Consider the following 17,570-nt stretch of genomic DNA (forward strand, 5'->3'; position numbering starts at 1 on the left):
CTGAGAGGAAAATTCTTCAGTAGGCATTTCCCAAATAGCTTTCTTGTTACATCACAATGATGGAAACTTATCTGGTTTTCCAGTTGCTGAGGGAGATGTCAGCAAGCAAGGAGTGACAGGAGCCCTGAGCTGCTTCTGGGTCTTTCTCTCCTCGAGTGCCCAGAAAAGCTGGGTGGGCGGCTCAGGCAGGGAGATGAGGCCACCTGCCATTCCGACCTCCCCCAGATAACTATGGGGTTCCTACAGGCCCCCCCAGGCCTCACACCTGGTAGGCTTAGCCTCTGGGACCCCTTGGTAACCTGCTCCCAGAGGGAGGAGTGGAATTCCAACCATGCCATTGTGTGCCTAAATGAGGAGAGGAAAGACATTTAATCCAGATCTTTCCCTTTCAGCCAGTGATCAAAAGTAGCTTTTGTGTGAAGCTTCAAAAATTGCAGATAGTAAAGAACTATCACTCTGTCCTCATCTTGATCTGTACCACTGCCTGTCCCCCTTCCCTGCAAGCTTCTGGTTTCTTCCTGTGGTCAGGACATGCTGTCTCTCCAGAATTTCTAGGACATTCCCCGCCTTCCCCAGCCTTCTGGCAAGTGACCCACCAGAAGAAAATTGGTAAGTAATTATGTAATGTCTGTTGAATTTCCTCTTTGAGGGGCTGCCTTTTGGTAAGCAGTTACAATACCAGGAGGGGCTCCCTGGCATTGTTCAGAGCTTTTCAAGTGTCCCGACCTAACTAGAAAAGCTGAGCAGAATTGTGTTGGTTGGTATTGTCCAAATTGGCATTGCTATTATGTCCTAGATGTATGTAGAAGAGGGAAGAACATACTACTCCTAGCTATGAGAAAGCATCCCTGGGATGTTCATCTATAATTCAAATGTGGCCCAAGGATTCATTTCTGATGGGCAAAATGCATTTGTAATTTTGTATAATATTGTAGCTCATAAAACACTAGGCGTGTGGCAATGAATGTTGACATCCTTGGCCATGCCCTGTGCCCCCACTACCGAGAGGATGTCCTAGGTGTTACCTAGGATATGACACCGAACCACCCAATTTCCATACAGGTGTTAAGGGGGGAAGAGGTCCTGCAAACCCAGGGAGTCTGGAGCATAGAGAAGAAAGGATAGGATGGAGTCTACATTTTCAGGGCACACTGGTCACCATCAACCTCCAGTTTGATTTATGATGAAATTCACTGAATAATTTGTGCAAGTTATTATGTATGCAGGAAATATTCAGGACTCTTGCAATTATGAAGGGACAGGGATGTAACTCTGCCATAAATAGAAAAGGGGATTCACGGGTTAGGTTACTAATGTCCCTAACATGCCTGGAGGGCCTCCAGCTTTAGACATGGCTGGATCTGGCATTTCAACCATACCAATATCATCCTTTATCTTTCCCTGTAAGTCTCTCTTTCTCTCTGTTTCTCATCTCTACATGTGTCTCTACTTGGCATCAGGTTTCAAACAGTTAAGAGCTCTCCCTGTGAGTGCTCCAGACTTAGTTCTTCCTGGCTGACAACTGCATAGAAAGACACAGTTGTCCCTTATACAGAAGTCCCAGGAAGATGCAAGGCTGGCTTACTTTACATGCTCATTTTGTGGTTCAAGGATGGGATATTCTTGTTGGTTTAGGATTGGTTATCTGCCCACCACTGTCATCCAGGTGGAGGAGAAGGCTGGGCCAGTTCTGTGGAGTGGGTTTCCCATAGGAATGAAGAGTTCTCTTGCCAACATAGGCAGACAAAACAAGAGATCTCCACTACAAACGTTACAGAAAAATGTACCTATTTCTACGTTTAGCTTCTGGGTTCAGATATTCTCAACCAACCGTTTTTGCGTGTGTGTATTCTTCATAAAGAACCCATTGAAAAATTATTATGAAGAAATGTCAGATCCTGCCTACACAAGAGAGTCAGGATTTTAGAAGTGGATGGAGCTGGATGTTAGAGGATATTATACTGGACATTCCAGTGGAGAAGCTCAGATAAATAAACATCAGATACCAAAGTGAATGTAATGATATCAAGATGCAGATTTTCTAAGGAAATCTCTGAAAACTAGTTTATGATTCTTGGATCCCATGGCATAATATAAAATATGTATATTGGTCTCTGCCCCTGGTTCTGGGCACAGGGCTCCTGAAGCCCTTGTAATTTCCTAAGTGATAAGAGAGCATTTGGAACATCTTTCGTTCTAATGTTTGGCCTTTGTACCTGGTTCTTGACACAGGGTACCAAGTCCTTCAGAATTTCCTGGGTGGTAGGAGTGTCTTTTGTTCTAATGGCATGACTCTGGATACCAGGGCCAGGTGGGTTCCTGGACAGCTCCTGGATGGGGGCTGGTCACCAGAAAGACCATGATTAGAAGCTTGCAATTTTCAGCCCCGTGCTCCATTCTCTAGAAGGAAGAGAGGGGCTGGAAATGGTGTTAATATTGATCATGCCTATGTGAGGAAGCCTCCATAAGAATACCAATAATCTGAGGCTTGGGGGGCTTCCAGTTTGATGAACACATCCACCCTGGGAGGATGAGGCACCCCAACTCCACAGGGACGGAAGCTGCTGTGCCCAGGACTCTCCCAGACCTCACCCTCCACATTTCTTCATCTGGCTGCTATATCCTTTATCACATCCTTTCATAAACTGGTAAACACAAGTGCTTCCTTGAGTTCTGTGAGCTGTCCTAGCAAATAATCAAATCCAAGGAGGAGGAGGCCATGGGAGCTTCTGATTTACTGCCAAGATTGACAGAAGTTGTGGGTAACCTGGAGACCTACTTTTGTGATTGGCATCTGAAGTAGGGAGTCTTGTGGGACTGAGCCCTTAACCTGTGGGATATGATGCCATGTCAAGGGAGACAGCGTCAATCTATGGGACACCCAGTTGGTGTCACAGAGTTGCAGAGTGTGGAGAAAACCCACACTTCTGGTGTCAGAGGTGCTGTCAATGTGGTGGTCATGTGAGAGTAAAAAAGAAACATATTCACACTTAAATAAATCCACACTCAGGGGAGAATCATAGTGGGGGTGTTGGGGACTTTGTGAGGATTTCCTTGGAGTCTGATTCTCATCCATGAGAGTTCTAATCTAAGAGGAGGGGGTGGAGGGGAATGCACAGGGTGTGGCTTACACTCTAGAGTTCACCAGGACAAAGTTACTTTGGTATCCATTGGGGCCAGATGTGAGCGGTACAGGAAAAAGAACCAAGATGGAGCAATTTTCAAAAAATAAACTTTTTAATTAAAATATCACATTCATTCTAAAAAAAAAGCATGAATCTTAAGTATACAACTTAATAAATTATTACAATAATAATAATGAGCTGGGCACCTGGGTGGCTCAGTCAGTTAAGCTTCCGACTCTTGATTTCAGCTCAGGTCATGATCTCCAGGTCCTGTGATCAAGATCCAGGTCAGGCTCAGCAGAAAGTTCGCTTAAAAGAATTCTTCCTCTCTCACCCTTTCCCTCTGCCCCTACCCTCACTCATTCCCCACCCCCTCTCTAATAAATAAATCTTTTATTGTTAAAGGCTTCCTCAAGCCTTAAAAAATTAATAATAATGAGCTCATCCATGAAACCACCTCCCAATCCAGAAACAGAACATCACCATAATCAAGAAGTACCCTCATGCTCTTTCCAAATCTCCACCACCATTTCCCAAAAAGTACTTCTATCTTGTCTTCTGACAACAGATTCATTTGACTTGTCTTAAAGCCTTCATACAGTAGACTCTTCTTTGAGTGCCTGGCTTCTTTCCTTTGCATAATGTTGTTTTTTTACAAAGTAACTTCCACGCCCAATGTGGGGCTCAAACTCAGGACCCTGAGATCAAGAGGTACACGCTCTGTCAACTGAGCCAGCCAGGTGCCCTTGCATAAATGGTTTGCAGTTGTCATGCCATTGCACATGTCGATGGTTTGTTCTTTTTTATTGCTGAGGAGTATTCCAGTGTAGAAATAAACCACAATTTATCCGTTCTACTGTTGAATGGCACATGGATTGTTTCTAGCTTTTGGTAATTATATATACAGTTTTTGTGGATATCCTTTTTTTTAGAGCTTCCTTATTTTTATTTTTTTAAAGAATTTATTTATTCATTTGAGACAGTGAGAGAGAGAGAGAGAGAGAGAGAGAGAGCATGAGTAGGAGGGAAGAGGCAGAGGGAGAGGGAGAAGCAGACTCCCCACCGAGCAGGAAGCCTGACTTGGGGCTTGATCCCAGGACCCTGAGATCATGACTGGAGCTGAAGGCTGAAGTAAATACTAACAGTTCTCCAAAATTGTTTGTAAAATATAATAAAGAGAAGAGATCAGTAACATTGAGGACAGAAAAAAATCATTAGCTAGAAGTCAATGAAATCAGCACCTACATCTTTGTTTCCAAATATGATTCTTTAATAAAAGGCACCAGTATGCAATGGAGGAATGGCTGATTCTAGGGCTGGGGTGGGGAAGCTACAGCTGAGCCTGAAGTATCAGAAAGTAAGGAAAACCAAAAAAAAAAAAAAAAAAGTTAGGGTGCTTGGCTGGCTCAGAGGAGCAAGTGATTTGATCTTGGGGTCATGAGTTTGAGCCCCATGCTGGGTTTGGGCATTACTAAAAAAAAAATAAACTTAAAAAAAAGAGAGGGGTATGTCAAAGGGACACAGAAGCCAACCAGCAAGAGCTCCCAATGACCAAAGCAGGGAGAATTTGAGCAATCAATTAAGGCAGGTTCAATAGACAATACAACATGCAGTCACTATATTCGTAAATATTAACATTTTAAAGCACGTGGAAACAGCTTACACCAAGAGAAAATAACAGAATATCAAACTGTAAATCTATCTGTATAAAAAATGCATATGGTAACTAGTGAAAGGTCAGAAATACCCAAAATGTCAAGGGTGGTCATGCTGGTGACAGACTCCTTTCTTAGTTTCCGCACTAGTATATCACTCTGACATAATTTTATGAAGATTAAACTCTTAATGCAACTAATCTCTGTCTAGTTTTTATGAAGCTAAACATTTTCCTGTCTGAGGTCGGCTTGAGGCTGTGTTTATCAAGAATCTCTCCGCGCTGCAGACTCTGCAGCTTATGTCGTGTCTGGGCCGCTGAAGCTGCAGCCTGGCCACCAGGGCCCCTGCACCGCCCTCGCTGAGCCCTGGGGTGCAGGGTTGGGGGGCGGTGCTGAGGAGCTGTGTGAGTGCCGGCCTGGCCCGGGGGGTGGGGGGGACCCACGGGAGGCAGGAGAGGCGCCCCAGAGACTGCGGGCTGGGTCACCACGAGGGCCCTCCCCTGGTACCCCTGACAGCTCCAGCCCCAGGCTTCCCTTGTATGTCAAATGTCGAGAAATAAAGACCACACGGAACATCTTGTTGACATTAGTACGGAGGGGAAGCCAAGTTCAGTGCCTTACGGCAGTGGGAAATCCCCGTGAACAACACACAACCTATGAACTTTGGGGTTCGGCCTGCCCAAGCCTCTCCCCGCCCTGTGGTCACTAGGGAAGCCTGCGTGCCAACCACCAGTGCGCCACAGGAAATGCACACAAACGTTTAAAAAAATCCAGTGGGACCGGGGAGATTCCCAGCCTACAAACTTACTGAAGCGGGCCTCTGCCCCCCCAGCACATTTTACTGGAGAAATAATGTTGTGAGCAGCAGGGGGTCCCAGGCTGCCCATAGAAGTCTCCCCTGCCCGCACCCCTGGGGAGCTGAGCCAGGCCAGGGCGGCCCAGGACCATCCCCTTGGCTTCCCCTCTAGAATTCACACATTTGAAGACCAGTGCGTTGAATTAATGCGGGAGGGAGTCAGTGGTTTCCTTCTCTCCGTTACAGCTCTGAGGAGAACTTGCCGCCCTGCAAGGCCCTGCAAGGACTTAGTGATGGAACACTGATTCTTTGCACTGAAGGGGTGTGTGTGTGAGTGTGTGAGTGGCTTGCACCAAGGAGGTCCAGGATTTCCTCATAAGGCTGGCAGGTCCTACTTCCAGGGTAAGGTAGCCAGCTCCAGCAGAGGCGGAGGGCTGACGGGATGTGCTAGGTTCCTTGACAGGCATTTCCCGTACAAGCAGGCTGACTTAGCTTTGTGACACGGGCTGGAGCCCAGGAGCAGCCTCTGCTTTGTGGGCCCTACACACACACTAACTTTATTAGGCATCAACCACATTCCATCTTCCTTGGGAACTTCACTGGGGGAAATGTCAGGAGAACGAGGCACTTACAGGTGGGAATAGAAACTTTTTTTAAAGATTTTATTTATTCATGAGAGACACAGAGAGAGAGGCAGAGACACAGGCAGAGGGAGAAGCAGGCTCGATGAAGGGAGCCCGACGTGGGACCTGATCCCCGGGCCCCGGGATCACACCCTGAGCCAAAGGCAGGCGCCAAACCACTGAGCCACCCAGGCATCCTGGAATAGAAACTTCTAAAGCCAGCCTGGAAGGTCGAGGTGGTCTGACTCTACGTGTGCAGCCAAGAGTGTGCAGGCACAATGGATAGAGAAAACCACCCAAGCAAGGCCCCTCAATGAGCCTGTCCTGCCTGGTGAGACAGGCTCCAGGCAATCCAGGCTCCTGACAGAGGGGCCAGATAGCAGTGTGGCTGCTGGTCTTCCTGGAGAGCCTGGTGACCGTGGTGTGGAAGGATGGACCCTTCCTGCTTGCACCCCTGTGACGTTGGGCTTAGGCCTGGCCATGGTGGTTACAGGTGTCCTGAGTCTTGGCAGGAGGAGCCATGCTGCTTTCCATTCTGATATGCCCTATATTTGCTTCTGGATAAAAGAGTAGGGGTGGGAACCGCAGGCTGTGCTGATGGCGGAGCCCCAGGGTCCAGCTTTGAATTCCAAGCAGCTCCCAGCTGCAGTGTCTGTGTGGTGTAGTCTGCGATGCTGCAGCTCATAAGAGGTATCTATTTGGTCTTCCTGCTGCTGCTGGCACAGAGCTCCTAAAAACCTTGGAATTTTCAAGGAGAGGAGAACCATAAAAGCATCTTTTGTTATGTTAGTGATGTGACTTTTGGAAAGCCCCTAGGGCACCTAAGGAGGGGAACTGGTTACCAGTGGAGACAACCTTTCTTGTGATTTGTGTAGGACCTTCCACTGCCACCTCTCCTTCCCTCTGGGGGTGAGGAGGGGCCAGAGGTTGAATCAGTCACCAGTGGCCCAAGAGTTAATCACCAGGCCTCCACAGAATGAAATCACAAAATTCCTAAAGCACAGTTAGGACAACTATGGGTCGGTGAACAACATGGAAGTCCTAGGACAGGGGAGATCAAAGCTCTGGGCCCTTTCCCCACACCTAGCCCTGTCTTCTCATCCATCTGGCTGTTCCTGAATTATATCCTTTCATAATAAATTGGTGATCTAGGAGGTAAGAAGTTTATTTGGATTTTGTGAGCCTCTCCAGAAAATTAATGGAACCCAGGAGGGGGCTGTGGAACCCCCAATCCATAGCCAGTCCATCAGCACAGTTGACAACCTGGTCTTATGACTGGAGTCTGAAGTGGGGGGTCCGAGGGATGTAGGGGGGCCATCTTGTAAGACTGAGCCCTCGACCAGTGGGATCTGATATCATTTCCAGGTAGATAGGGGAGCTGAAGTATAGGACATCAGCTGGAGTCCAAGAATCGCTTGGTGGTATGGGAAAAGCCCCCCCACATAGGAACTGGGTACAGGATTTTAGGTCTATCCCATGACTGCTAAGGTACCCGAGTCCAGGTGGTTTAGATCCCCAGGCAGGTGCACGGAGTCCCTGCTTGGAGTCTCTGTTCCTTGCATCCCGGGGCGTGCGGCTTGCACAAGGCTACTTGGGTGCCTTTGCTCAGACTGGGAGGGACCTCGGTTGTGCCGAGCTGCCAGCTGGCGAGCAGCGTGGCCCTCGGCATGAGCTTACTCTGTTTCTTGGTGGCAGGTCTCATGCTGACCTGGCGAATCCCACCTGCAGCACAGGGGACTGATGTTTTAGGTTTTGTCTCGGTTTTACTGTGGTGTGAAGAGGAAGAATTAAATCCAAACTAAAATAGGGCACAAGGGAAATGTTCCAGGGTTCTCCTTAATTAAAAACAGGAAGCATTTCCAAGCATTTCCCAAGGATTTTAAAGCCTTCTCCAAATAAAAGCCTGGCTTTAAAAATACCACCTTTTGGGCAGCCCCGGTGGCGCAGCGGTTTAGCACTGCCTTCAGCCCAGGGCGTGATCCTGGAGACCCTGGATCGAGTCCCATGTCGGGCTCCCTGCATGGAGCCTGCTTCTCCCTCTGCCTCTCTCTGCCTCTCATTCTCTCTGTGTTTTTCATGAATAAATAAATAAAATCTTAAAAAAAAATACCACCTTTGTTGGCAGTCCTTACATCAAGGACTAGTGGGCCTCTGCTTGGAAGTGACACCCCTGCTCTTTCCTCCTCCCAGGCACACTCCGGAGGGCACAGCCCCTGACTCCCCAGGGCCTCTGGACCACCATTGGGTGCCAGCACCCCTGCCCAGGCTGTTCTGTGCACAGCCCAGGTCTTCCAGATTTACACATCGTTAAGGGGACTAGTTGTCCTGGTTTGTCCTGGACTGAAAGGTTCCCCAGGGTCTAAAACTAGGAAGGTCCCAGAAAACTGGGATATACTGGTCACCCTAATTTGAAACTGGGGCAGAAATGACTCTCCCCTGTGTGCACCTGTTCATCCCATCCCTGGATCCGCCTACACGAACCCCTGGAACACGAATGCCCTTTTTGACAGACTGATCTCTCAATGCTTTGGCTGACTCCACCCTAACCAGCAGTCTGGGATCCTCCTACACCGTATTTCCCCTGCTGTTTGGAGGATTTCTGGCCTAATAAGAACATAAAGTTCAAATTCTAATTTTACCTTGTTTAAAATAACTTTTTTTTTTTAATTACAACTCAAACGGAGGAATGAAATATTCAAGTCTTACATGTTTTAATTTATTAGGCTCCAGGCTTTCACTATCAGGCGTTTAACTGCCTTTTTATCACAAATCAACAGAGAAGGTACACAGAAGAGAGGAGCTGGCCGGCCTTCGCTGGGTTCCAGGATGTGAATGCACCTCATGTGTTGCTCCCAAGGCTTTGCTGTCCTGCGTGTTCTGGAATGTGTAGCTTGAGAGTCTTGTCTCTCTATTTCCTTCCAAGCTGTTGCTGTAATTTATGGATTAAAGGTTTTTCCTCTTGCAGGACATTGTTTGGTGTGCTGTGTACAAGTGCTCTGCTTGGTTTATGATGCAAGACTAACAAAGCCTGGCCTGTTTAGCTCACTTGAGGAAACGTGGCTGCGCAAGACACAGTGCAAAGGGAGGGAGACTTGAAGGCCGGCCTGACTCACAGCTGCTTCCACAAACTCGGACTTTGTTCTCTTCCTAACTCCTCCTCCAGAAAGCCCCAACTACTTATCTCAGGGTGAACAGATGCCAGGAGTGCCTTGTGTCCTGCCCCTGCACCCTGACTTTCCATCCCTTACCTCTGTCATTTTAAAGAATCTGCATTGATGGGGATCCCTGGGTGGCTCAGCAGTTTAGCGCCTGCCTTCAGATCAGGTCATGATCCTGGGGTCCTGGGATCGGGTCCCACATCAGGCTCCCTGCATAGAGCCTGCTCCTCCTTCTGCCTGTATCTCGGTCTCTCTTTCTCTCTGTGTCTCTTAAAAAAAAAAAAATCTTAAAAAAAAAAAAAAAAAAAGACTGTGCATTGATGAGTGAGAAGTGAGATATCATATCTGCCTGTGTTGTTGACGATAATGCTCTGACCTTGGAGTCTTCTAGATGACTTTCACCAAAACTGGGCCCTTCTCAGGGGAGGAGCAGATGCAGCCCAGGGGAATCTTGCTAAAATTCAGATTTTAGGTTGGTGGGGGTGGGCAGGGAGGCTGACATTCTTCATTTCTTTTTTTTTCATGCTGAAATATATTTTATTTAATTCCTTATTCATTGTAGATGTGCATGGACAGAACAGAAAGTCTAGGCCATGAAGGAAGTAACGAGAAGTCACAAGGTAATGAGAAGACTTAAGGTTAGTCTTCTTATTCTCTATAGGTTTCTCTGGTTATTTCTATGTCCATAGGTTTGCATGCTTTCATGTGCCAATGCAATCACAGGTCTTGAGCACAACTGCAATCCTAAATTCGTTTTCACCACATGGATCTTTAGATTGACCACTAAATTTTACACGTGCATCACACACGTTAAAAACAACATGGGGCTCATTACTTTTGGCTGAAAGGAGGAAAGAGTGGTTGAGTCGACAATCCAGGTAGGAAAGGACATTCTGCATTTCTTTTTTTTTTTTTTAATTTATTTTTTATTGGTGTTCAATTGACCAACATACAGAATAACCCCCAGTGCCCGTCACCCATTCACTCCCACCCCCCGCCCTCCTCCCCTTCTACCACCCCTAGTTCGTTTCCCAGAGTTAGCAGTCTTTACGTTCTGTCTCCCTTTCTGATATTTCCCACACATTTCTTCTCCCTTCCCTTATATTCCCTTTCACTATTATTTATATTCCCCAAATGAATGAGAACATACACTGTTTGTCCTTCTCCGATTGACTTACTTCATTCAGCATAATACCCTCCAGTTCCATCCACGTTGAAGCAAATGGTGGGTATTTGTCGTTTCTAATGGCTGAGGAATATTCCATTGTATACATAAGCCACATCTTCTTTATCCATTCATCTTTCAATGGACACTGAGGCTCCTTCCACAGTTTGGCTATCGTGGCCATTGCTGCTAGAAACATCGGGGTGCAGGTGTCCCGGCGTTTCATTGCATCTGTATCTTTGGGGTAAATCCCCAACAGTGCAATTGCTGGGTCGTAGGGCAGGTATATTTTTAACTGTTTGAGGAACCTCCCAATCATGAAATGGGCAAAAGACATGAACAGAAATCTCACAGAGGAAGACCTAGACATGGCCAACAAGCACGTGAGAAAATGCTCTGCATCACTTGCCATCAGGGAAATACAAATGAAAACCACAATGAGATACCACCTCACACCAGTGAGAATGGGGAAAATTAACAAGGCAGGAAACCACAAATGTTGGAGAGGATGTGGAGAAAAGGGAACCCTCCTGCACTGTTGGTGGGAATGTGAACTGGTGCAGACATTCTGCATTTCTAACCAGCAGCCCAGTGATGCTGATTCTGACCGCCCAGGGGCCACATCTCGGCAGTGATGGGAGTCCGGATGACAGATACCCAGGACCAAGGGGCCAGAATGAGGTTAGTCATCAAATTCTTCATAAGATGCCAGTAGAATGAAACACCCGTAACCATTCTTTAGACCACAGATTCTACACCTTGTGAACTTCTGTAATAGGATTAATTATACATGGTTATGAGGATTGAATAAAAATAATATTTGATTCCTTCCCCACATTCAGGGGTCCACACACACTTTGTGTGTGTGTGTGTTTAAATTATTTTAATAATTTATTTTTTTCTGAATCCATGCAGAGATGACCTTATTGATTTAATAAAGTAATAGTACTTACTTGTATGAATGCACCTTAGTTTATTCAACTGATCCTTTTGTTTGGTTTAGATTTATCTTAAGAGGGTTTCAGAATGCCTGGAATATTAGTATTATTAATGCCCAAAAAAGTGACAGGCCATTTGTGCGTATCTGGCAGCCTATGGAACATTTGAGTGTTGGCCTAGTTCACAAATCAACACTAATCTAGTCAGTTGGCCTAAACCATATATATCCCAAGAGGAAGTTAATGAAAAGGGAATTTAGAAAAAAAATGTTCTTAAAGTAACAGTGGTATCATTTTCTGAATAATCAATTGATCGCTTCAGCACTTTTTTTTAAAGGTTTTATTTACTTATTCATGAGAGACAGAGAGAGGCAGAGACGCAGGCAGAGGGAGAAGCAGGCTCCCTGGGGGGAGCCCTATGCGGGGACTGGATCCCCGACCCGGGGTCACGCCCTGAGCGGAGGCAAGCACTCAACCACTTAGCCTCCCAGGTGCCCCCTGCAGCCCTGTGTCTTCTTCACACACCCAGCACACTGGCTTCTTTTCTTAGCAAGAAAGCTTAAGTACCTCTGGCGTCAATGTTCTGGTGATGCTCTGACCTGGAGGTCCAGCCCAGGCTTTGCTCTTGAGTACCAGCCATTTAATTCCAGGATCTTCTCCCAGGCAATCATGGTCTCTGAACTCTGGCACAACCTGGATACACCAAAGACAACTTAGGCTGCCCCATGTGTTGCTTGTGCTTACGTCAATTCCACAGAGTCCTGATTCCTGGAATTTTATAGTATGTCTTGTTATTTGGCCTAGCTTTGTTGTTGTTCTTCAGGATTGCTTCAGCTTCTCATGGTCCTTTGCATTTCTACATGAATTTTAAAATCAGCTTGCCTATTTCCATAGAAAGCCCTTCTATGGGGCAGTCCAGGTGGCTCAGCGGTTTAGTGCTACCTTTGGCCCAGGTTGTGGTCCTGGAGGCCCAGGATCAAGTCCCACGTTGGGCTCCCTGCATGGAGCCTGCCTCTCCCTCTGCCTGTGTCTCTGACTCTCTCTTTCTCTCTTTCTCTTTCTCCATGTCTCTCATGAATAAATAAATAAAATCTTAAAAAACAAAAAAGCCCTTCTATATGGCTTTATTTAAGGTTGCATTAAATCTATAGATGAATTTAAGGAGAACTACATCTTTACAATACTGAGCTACCCTGTCTATGAGCATGGTATCTCCCTCCACTGTTTAGTACTTTTTAAATTTCTCAACAATATTTTGTAGTTTGTAGTGAAGAGGTTTTGCCCAACATGTGTCAGATTTTTCCTAGGTATTTTATTTTTTTAAATATCATTTGAAATAAGCCGGTTTTCTTTTATAAAGTGCCTTGGCTTCTACCCCTAAAAGCCTTGCTGTCGTGGTGTATTTATACTTACTTTTTAAAAAAGTTTTGACTCAAACTAAGCAATAGCTCCCTGTTTTAGGCATCTTCACCTGCCCAGGGGATAACACTGACAGAGAAGATGTCACGATAATAGACAATTCATTAGATGGACAATTAGAGTTGAATTAGGAATCAAAGTGCCTAAAGCGGGGGAAAAGTCACATAATCATGGGACAAGAAAACCCACTTGTGGAAGACAAAGCCAGGACATGAAGGTTATGATCAGGCTAATGGACATGCACAATGGTCAAGTCACCCCGGTCCCCTCAGCTTCTCAAATTTCTTAGAAGTTATTCTAGAGGAAAACATTCTTAGATTTGCCTGCTGTCCAAACTTGGAAGCACTTTAGAATGTGAGGTGCCAATGGGTAATCAGTAGTGTGGAACTGGAAATTCTTGTCTAGAGCTAGGACTTAATTTTTTTTTAAAGAGTTTATTTTTAAAGTTATCCCTGCACCCCATGTGGGGCTTGAACTTATGACCGCAAGATCAAGAGTCACATGCTCTACCCACTGAGCCGGCCTGGTGCTCCTGGAGCTAGTGTTTTAATAGCACTTTGCTCTACATCCAGCTCAGAACCCACTAGTTTCAATCACAAAGCAGAACCGATAGTAATTTTTGTTAGGTGAAGTGATAAAGACACCCACCTGCAGTGAGATCAGGCTAAGTGAGGAGCAGGTGCCGCCAAACTTCTCAACTGTGGAACCTCTTCCCAGGTCTCTGATTTAAAGATGAAAGCCATTAGGGTTGAGCTCTTTTTCTTGTAATTACTTAGCTTATCTTTCAGCTCTTTAAATGAAAGGGGAAGACTGCTATGCTCCCCAGCGAAGGACCAAATGCCATCTGTAGCCAATACTTGAACTTTTTTTTTTAATGTCATTTAAAAGTGAAGGGCATGGTTTCATGTTAAAATGGTGTATGGGACCTACTGCAAGGGATGGTATTTTCCATTTAGTGTTACAGATATTATCTTTTGTTTTAAAATCAATAAACCTATGCTTTCATTTTTCTGGCACCTGTGAAATGCCCTATAGCTCTATGAAAGTCTTCATTCAAACATGGCAGCATTGTAAGCAAGGATTTAAGAAGTGCAGCTTAATTGTCGAAGCAAGCAGTCTTGTCAACACAAATACACACTTTGAAGTTGGCACCATCATTAGAAACAACCTGTGCGGCAACGGTGCCCAGAATCAACATGCAAGAAGCAGCGGAAGCCCCCTGACATTTGGCAGTTTAAGGAGGTTTGCTCATGGGGTTTGTGTTAGGATGAGGACGGCCTGTGCACGTCCACCTCGGCAGAACGCAGCAGGTCCCAACTTCTTAGCTGGATGGTGGCTCCGAAGGAAACAGGGGTCATGAATAAAATTTCCTATACAAGTATGGGCGTGGAGGTAGCGGTGAGATTTCCAGGGTGCCCTGGGCCACAGAAACACCAAAGGCCCTAGAGTTCCCTTTCCAAGTAGCCAGAGGGAGGCCATACCCTTGCCAACCAAGTTTGAACTCGGCCCAAGGGAGCTGGCTTCTCTTCCCACCGAGAGAGTTCCTCCTGGTTTCGTGGCCCTGGGACAGGGCTGGGCTCCGGCCTGGGGCGGGGGTGGGTAGGGGTGCCCCGCAGGCCCTGAGGACCGAGCCCACCCGGGCTCCCTCTGCTGGAGGTGGCCAGGGCAGAGGTGGGCAGGGGCCCTGCAGGGAGCACCCCCGGGGTGGGGCGGCCTCCGGCTACGGAGCGGGGAGGGGAGAGTATTCCTGGGGCCCTGAGCCTGGCAGCTTGGACTTTCAGGTGTTCCCCAGGCCTGGGAAGCCTATCCTGGGGGCGCCTAGGCAGGTGGGGATGCTCCTGCCCAAACAGGAGGGCCAGGCCGGCTCTGCGGCTCTGCGCTGGCTGCCTGCGAGAAGGTCAAGGCTTTTTTGGTTTTTTGTTTTTTGGCTTTGGATTTGAAATAATTATAAATTCACAGAAAGTTGCAAAGATAGTGCTGGGAAGTCCCTTCTACCCTTCAGCTAGATTGGTCACATTTTAAGTAACTGTAGTGTGAGAGCAAACCCAGCAAACTGATTTGGTACAACGCAAGCGTTCAGTTCTCCGCTTCGGAGTCTGGCTTTTCCTCCCCCAGCGTCACTCCCTGGAGATCCTTCCAGACTGCCGCGCGGATCCATAGCTTGTTACTTGTGATTATTATGTCCGCGGCGCCGTGTGGACACACCAGTTGGCTCCGCCGCTCACCTGCGGGCCTGTGGCAGGACGAGGTAGTTGTTTCCAGTTTGGGGTCATTACAAATACAGGCGCTATGAACAACTGTGCTCAGGTTTACGTGTGGATGTCAGTTTTCGTTTCTCTGGAGTAAATGCCCAGGCGTATGGTTGCGGACTTAAATGGTAAGTTTCTTAAACTGTCCACCTGTTTTACAGAGTAACTATCATTTTATGTTCAAACGGCTACATATGAGTGATCCAGTTTCTCCTCCTCCTTGCCAGCATTTGGTGTTGATGTCATTTTTAGTTTTGGTTAACGGAAAGGGGGTCAGTGACATCTCCCTAGGGTCTCAAGTCTCAATTTGCTTTTCTCCAACAGCTAATGATGGGACACATCTTTCACATGATATTTTTCATCCATGAACCCTCTTTGGCTTTGGATTGTCGCACCATTTCTGGGAGCCAATGCCCTCAGGTTTGCATTAAAAAATAAAAATAAAAAACAAACAAAAACAAAAACAAAAATCAAACAAAACCCACCCCCCCAAACAGAAAGAAAATCCTTATTTTTAAAAAGCAGTCTTAGGGGCAGCCCGGGTGGCTCAGCCGTTTAACACCACCTTCGGCCCAGGACCTGATCCTGGAGACCCAGGATCAAGTCCCAAGTCGGGCTCCCTGCATGGAGCCTGCTTCTCCCTCTGCCTGTGTCTCTGCCTCTCTATCACACACTCTCTCTCTCTGTGTCATGAATAAATAAAATCTAAAAAAAAAGAGTCTCTTTAAACAAGATTAAAAAAAAAGCAGTCTTAGGCTCACAGCAAAATCGAGTATATAGTACAGAGATTTCTCATATACCCAAGCATGCACAGCCTCTCCACTGTTAATACCCACACCCCACTCCCCACCCCCCCCCGTGGTGGTGCATTTGTTACAATTAATGAGCCCACAGTGACACATCGTAATCATCCAAGGTCCATAGTCTGCATTATGGTTCGCACTTGGTGTTGTGCATTCTCTGGGTTTGGGCAAATGCATGATGACGTGTACCCCCAGTCACAATATCATACCTGGTACAGTTGACCTTTGAAGAGTGTGGGGTGCTGACACCTCCACAGTTGAAAACCCACGTGTAACTTTTGATTCCTCCAAAACTTATTAACAGCCTACTGCTAACCAGAGCCTTGCCAATAACAGGATCAACTAACACATATTTTGTATGTTATATGAATGATATACCATATTCTTTTTTTTTTTAATTTTTATTTATTTATGATAGTCACACAGAGAGAGGAGAGAGGCTGAGACACAGGCAGAGGGAGAAGCAGGCTCCATGCACCGGGAGCCCGACGTGGGATTCGATCCCGGGTCTCCAGGATCGTGCCCTGGGCCAAAGGCAGGCGCTAAACCGCTGCGCCACCCAGGGATCCCAATATACCATATTCTTAAAATAAAGCTAACGTTAAGAAAATCATAAGACAAAATATATTCACAGTCCTGTGCTGCACTTATTGAAAAGAAACCTGCATATAAGTGGACTCACGCAGTTCAAACCTGTGCTATTCAGGATCAGATGCATTCCCACCGCCCTGTAAATCCTCAGCTCTGCTTCTTCATCCCTGTCTCTCCTTTAGCCCCCAGCAAGTCACTGGCCTTTTTACTGGCTCCCAGAATTTTGCCTTTTCCAGAGCGTCATGGAGTTAGAATCATACGGTATGAGGTAAGCCTTTTCGTACCCACACCTCTCATTTAGTAATGTGCATTTACCTTTCCTCCGTGTCTTGCCTAGCACTCAGTAACCTTCCGTGGACTGGATGCAACGCAGCTGATGTGTCCCCTACCTACCGAAGGACATCTTGGCTGCTTCCAAGTTTTGCCAATTACGAATGAAGCTGCTCTAAAAATCTGCACGCAGGCTTTTGTGTGGACATGTTTTCAACTCCTTTGGGTAAATACTAAGGAACATGATTGCTGGATTTTATAGTGAGAATACGTTTAGTTTTGTGAGAACCTGCTAGATTGTCTTCCAGAGTGGCTGTTCAGCTTTGCAGTGCCACCAGCAATGAACATGAACTCCCACAGCTCCACAGCCTGTCCAGGACTTGCTGCTGTGGTAGACTCTAAGATGTGTGTCGTACTCGCATGTTGCCTCCTCTTCCCTCTCTCTGTGGCCTCTGAGGCACCCCTGCTCCAGAGGCTGGAATCTGTGTCCTCTGGCTTTTGGTGGGAATCAGCTTGAGAGCACCAGCAGGAAGCAGAGGGAGGAAGGATGACGAAGTACACCCCCCTGCTCCCTGCCTTGCTGTGGCACTGCCTCAGGGTGGCTGTTTCCATCCAAAAGGGGCCTCTACTCCTGTGAAGGATGCCCTCTCCACGGGAGGCACCAGTCCTCTCCTTGCCTGCTTCCTTTTTAATCCATCAACTTCTCCACCTTGAGTGACTTCTGTTCCCAAAAAGACCCTGATTGATGTATTTCCCCATCCCTTAACCCCAAGAATGT

General features: G+C 46.7%; 1 protein-coding gene across 22 annotated transcripts in view; it reads left to right on the plus strand.

Annotated features, from left to right (window-relative positions):
• Positions 1 to 68: 68 nt before the first annotated feature.
• Positions 69 to 17,570, plus strand: part of LOC100687594 — a 35,777-nt gene continuing 18,275 nt past the window's right edge. For 2 of the 22 annotated variants that reach the window (XR_005383618.1, XR_005383620.1), the window contains exons 1-4: positions 72 to 609; positions 9,920 to 9,977; positions 11,110 to 11,203; positions 16,860 to 17,018. Coding sequence is in view for 4 of the 22 variants with exons in the window: in XM_038583301.1 (XP_038439229.1) it covers positions 11,117 to 11,203; positions 15,453 to 15,548; positions 16,860 to 17,018 (342 nt within the window). In the remaining 18 variants the exon portion in view is untranslated. The other 20 variants (XR_005383631.1, XR_005383629.1, XR_005383625.1 and 17 more) reach the window with 20 other exon arrangements.

The sequence above is a fragment of the Canis lupus genome, chromosome 34, assembly GCF_011100685.1.
Source record: "Canis lupus familiaris isolate Mischka breed German Shepherd chromosome 34, alternate assembly UU_Cfam_GSD_1.0, whole genome shotgun sequence".
Taxonomy (NCBI): domain Eukaryota; kingdom Metazoa; phylum Chordata; class Mammalia; order Carnivora; family Canidae; genus Canis; species Canis lupus.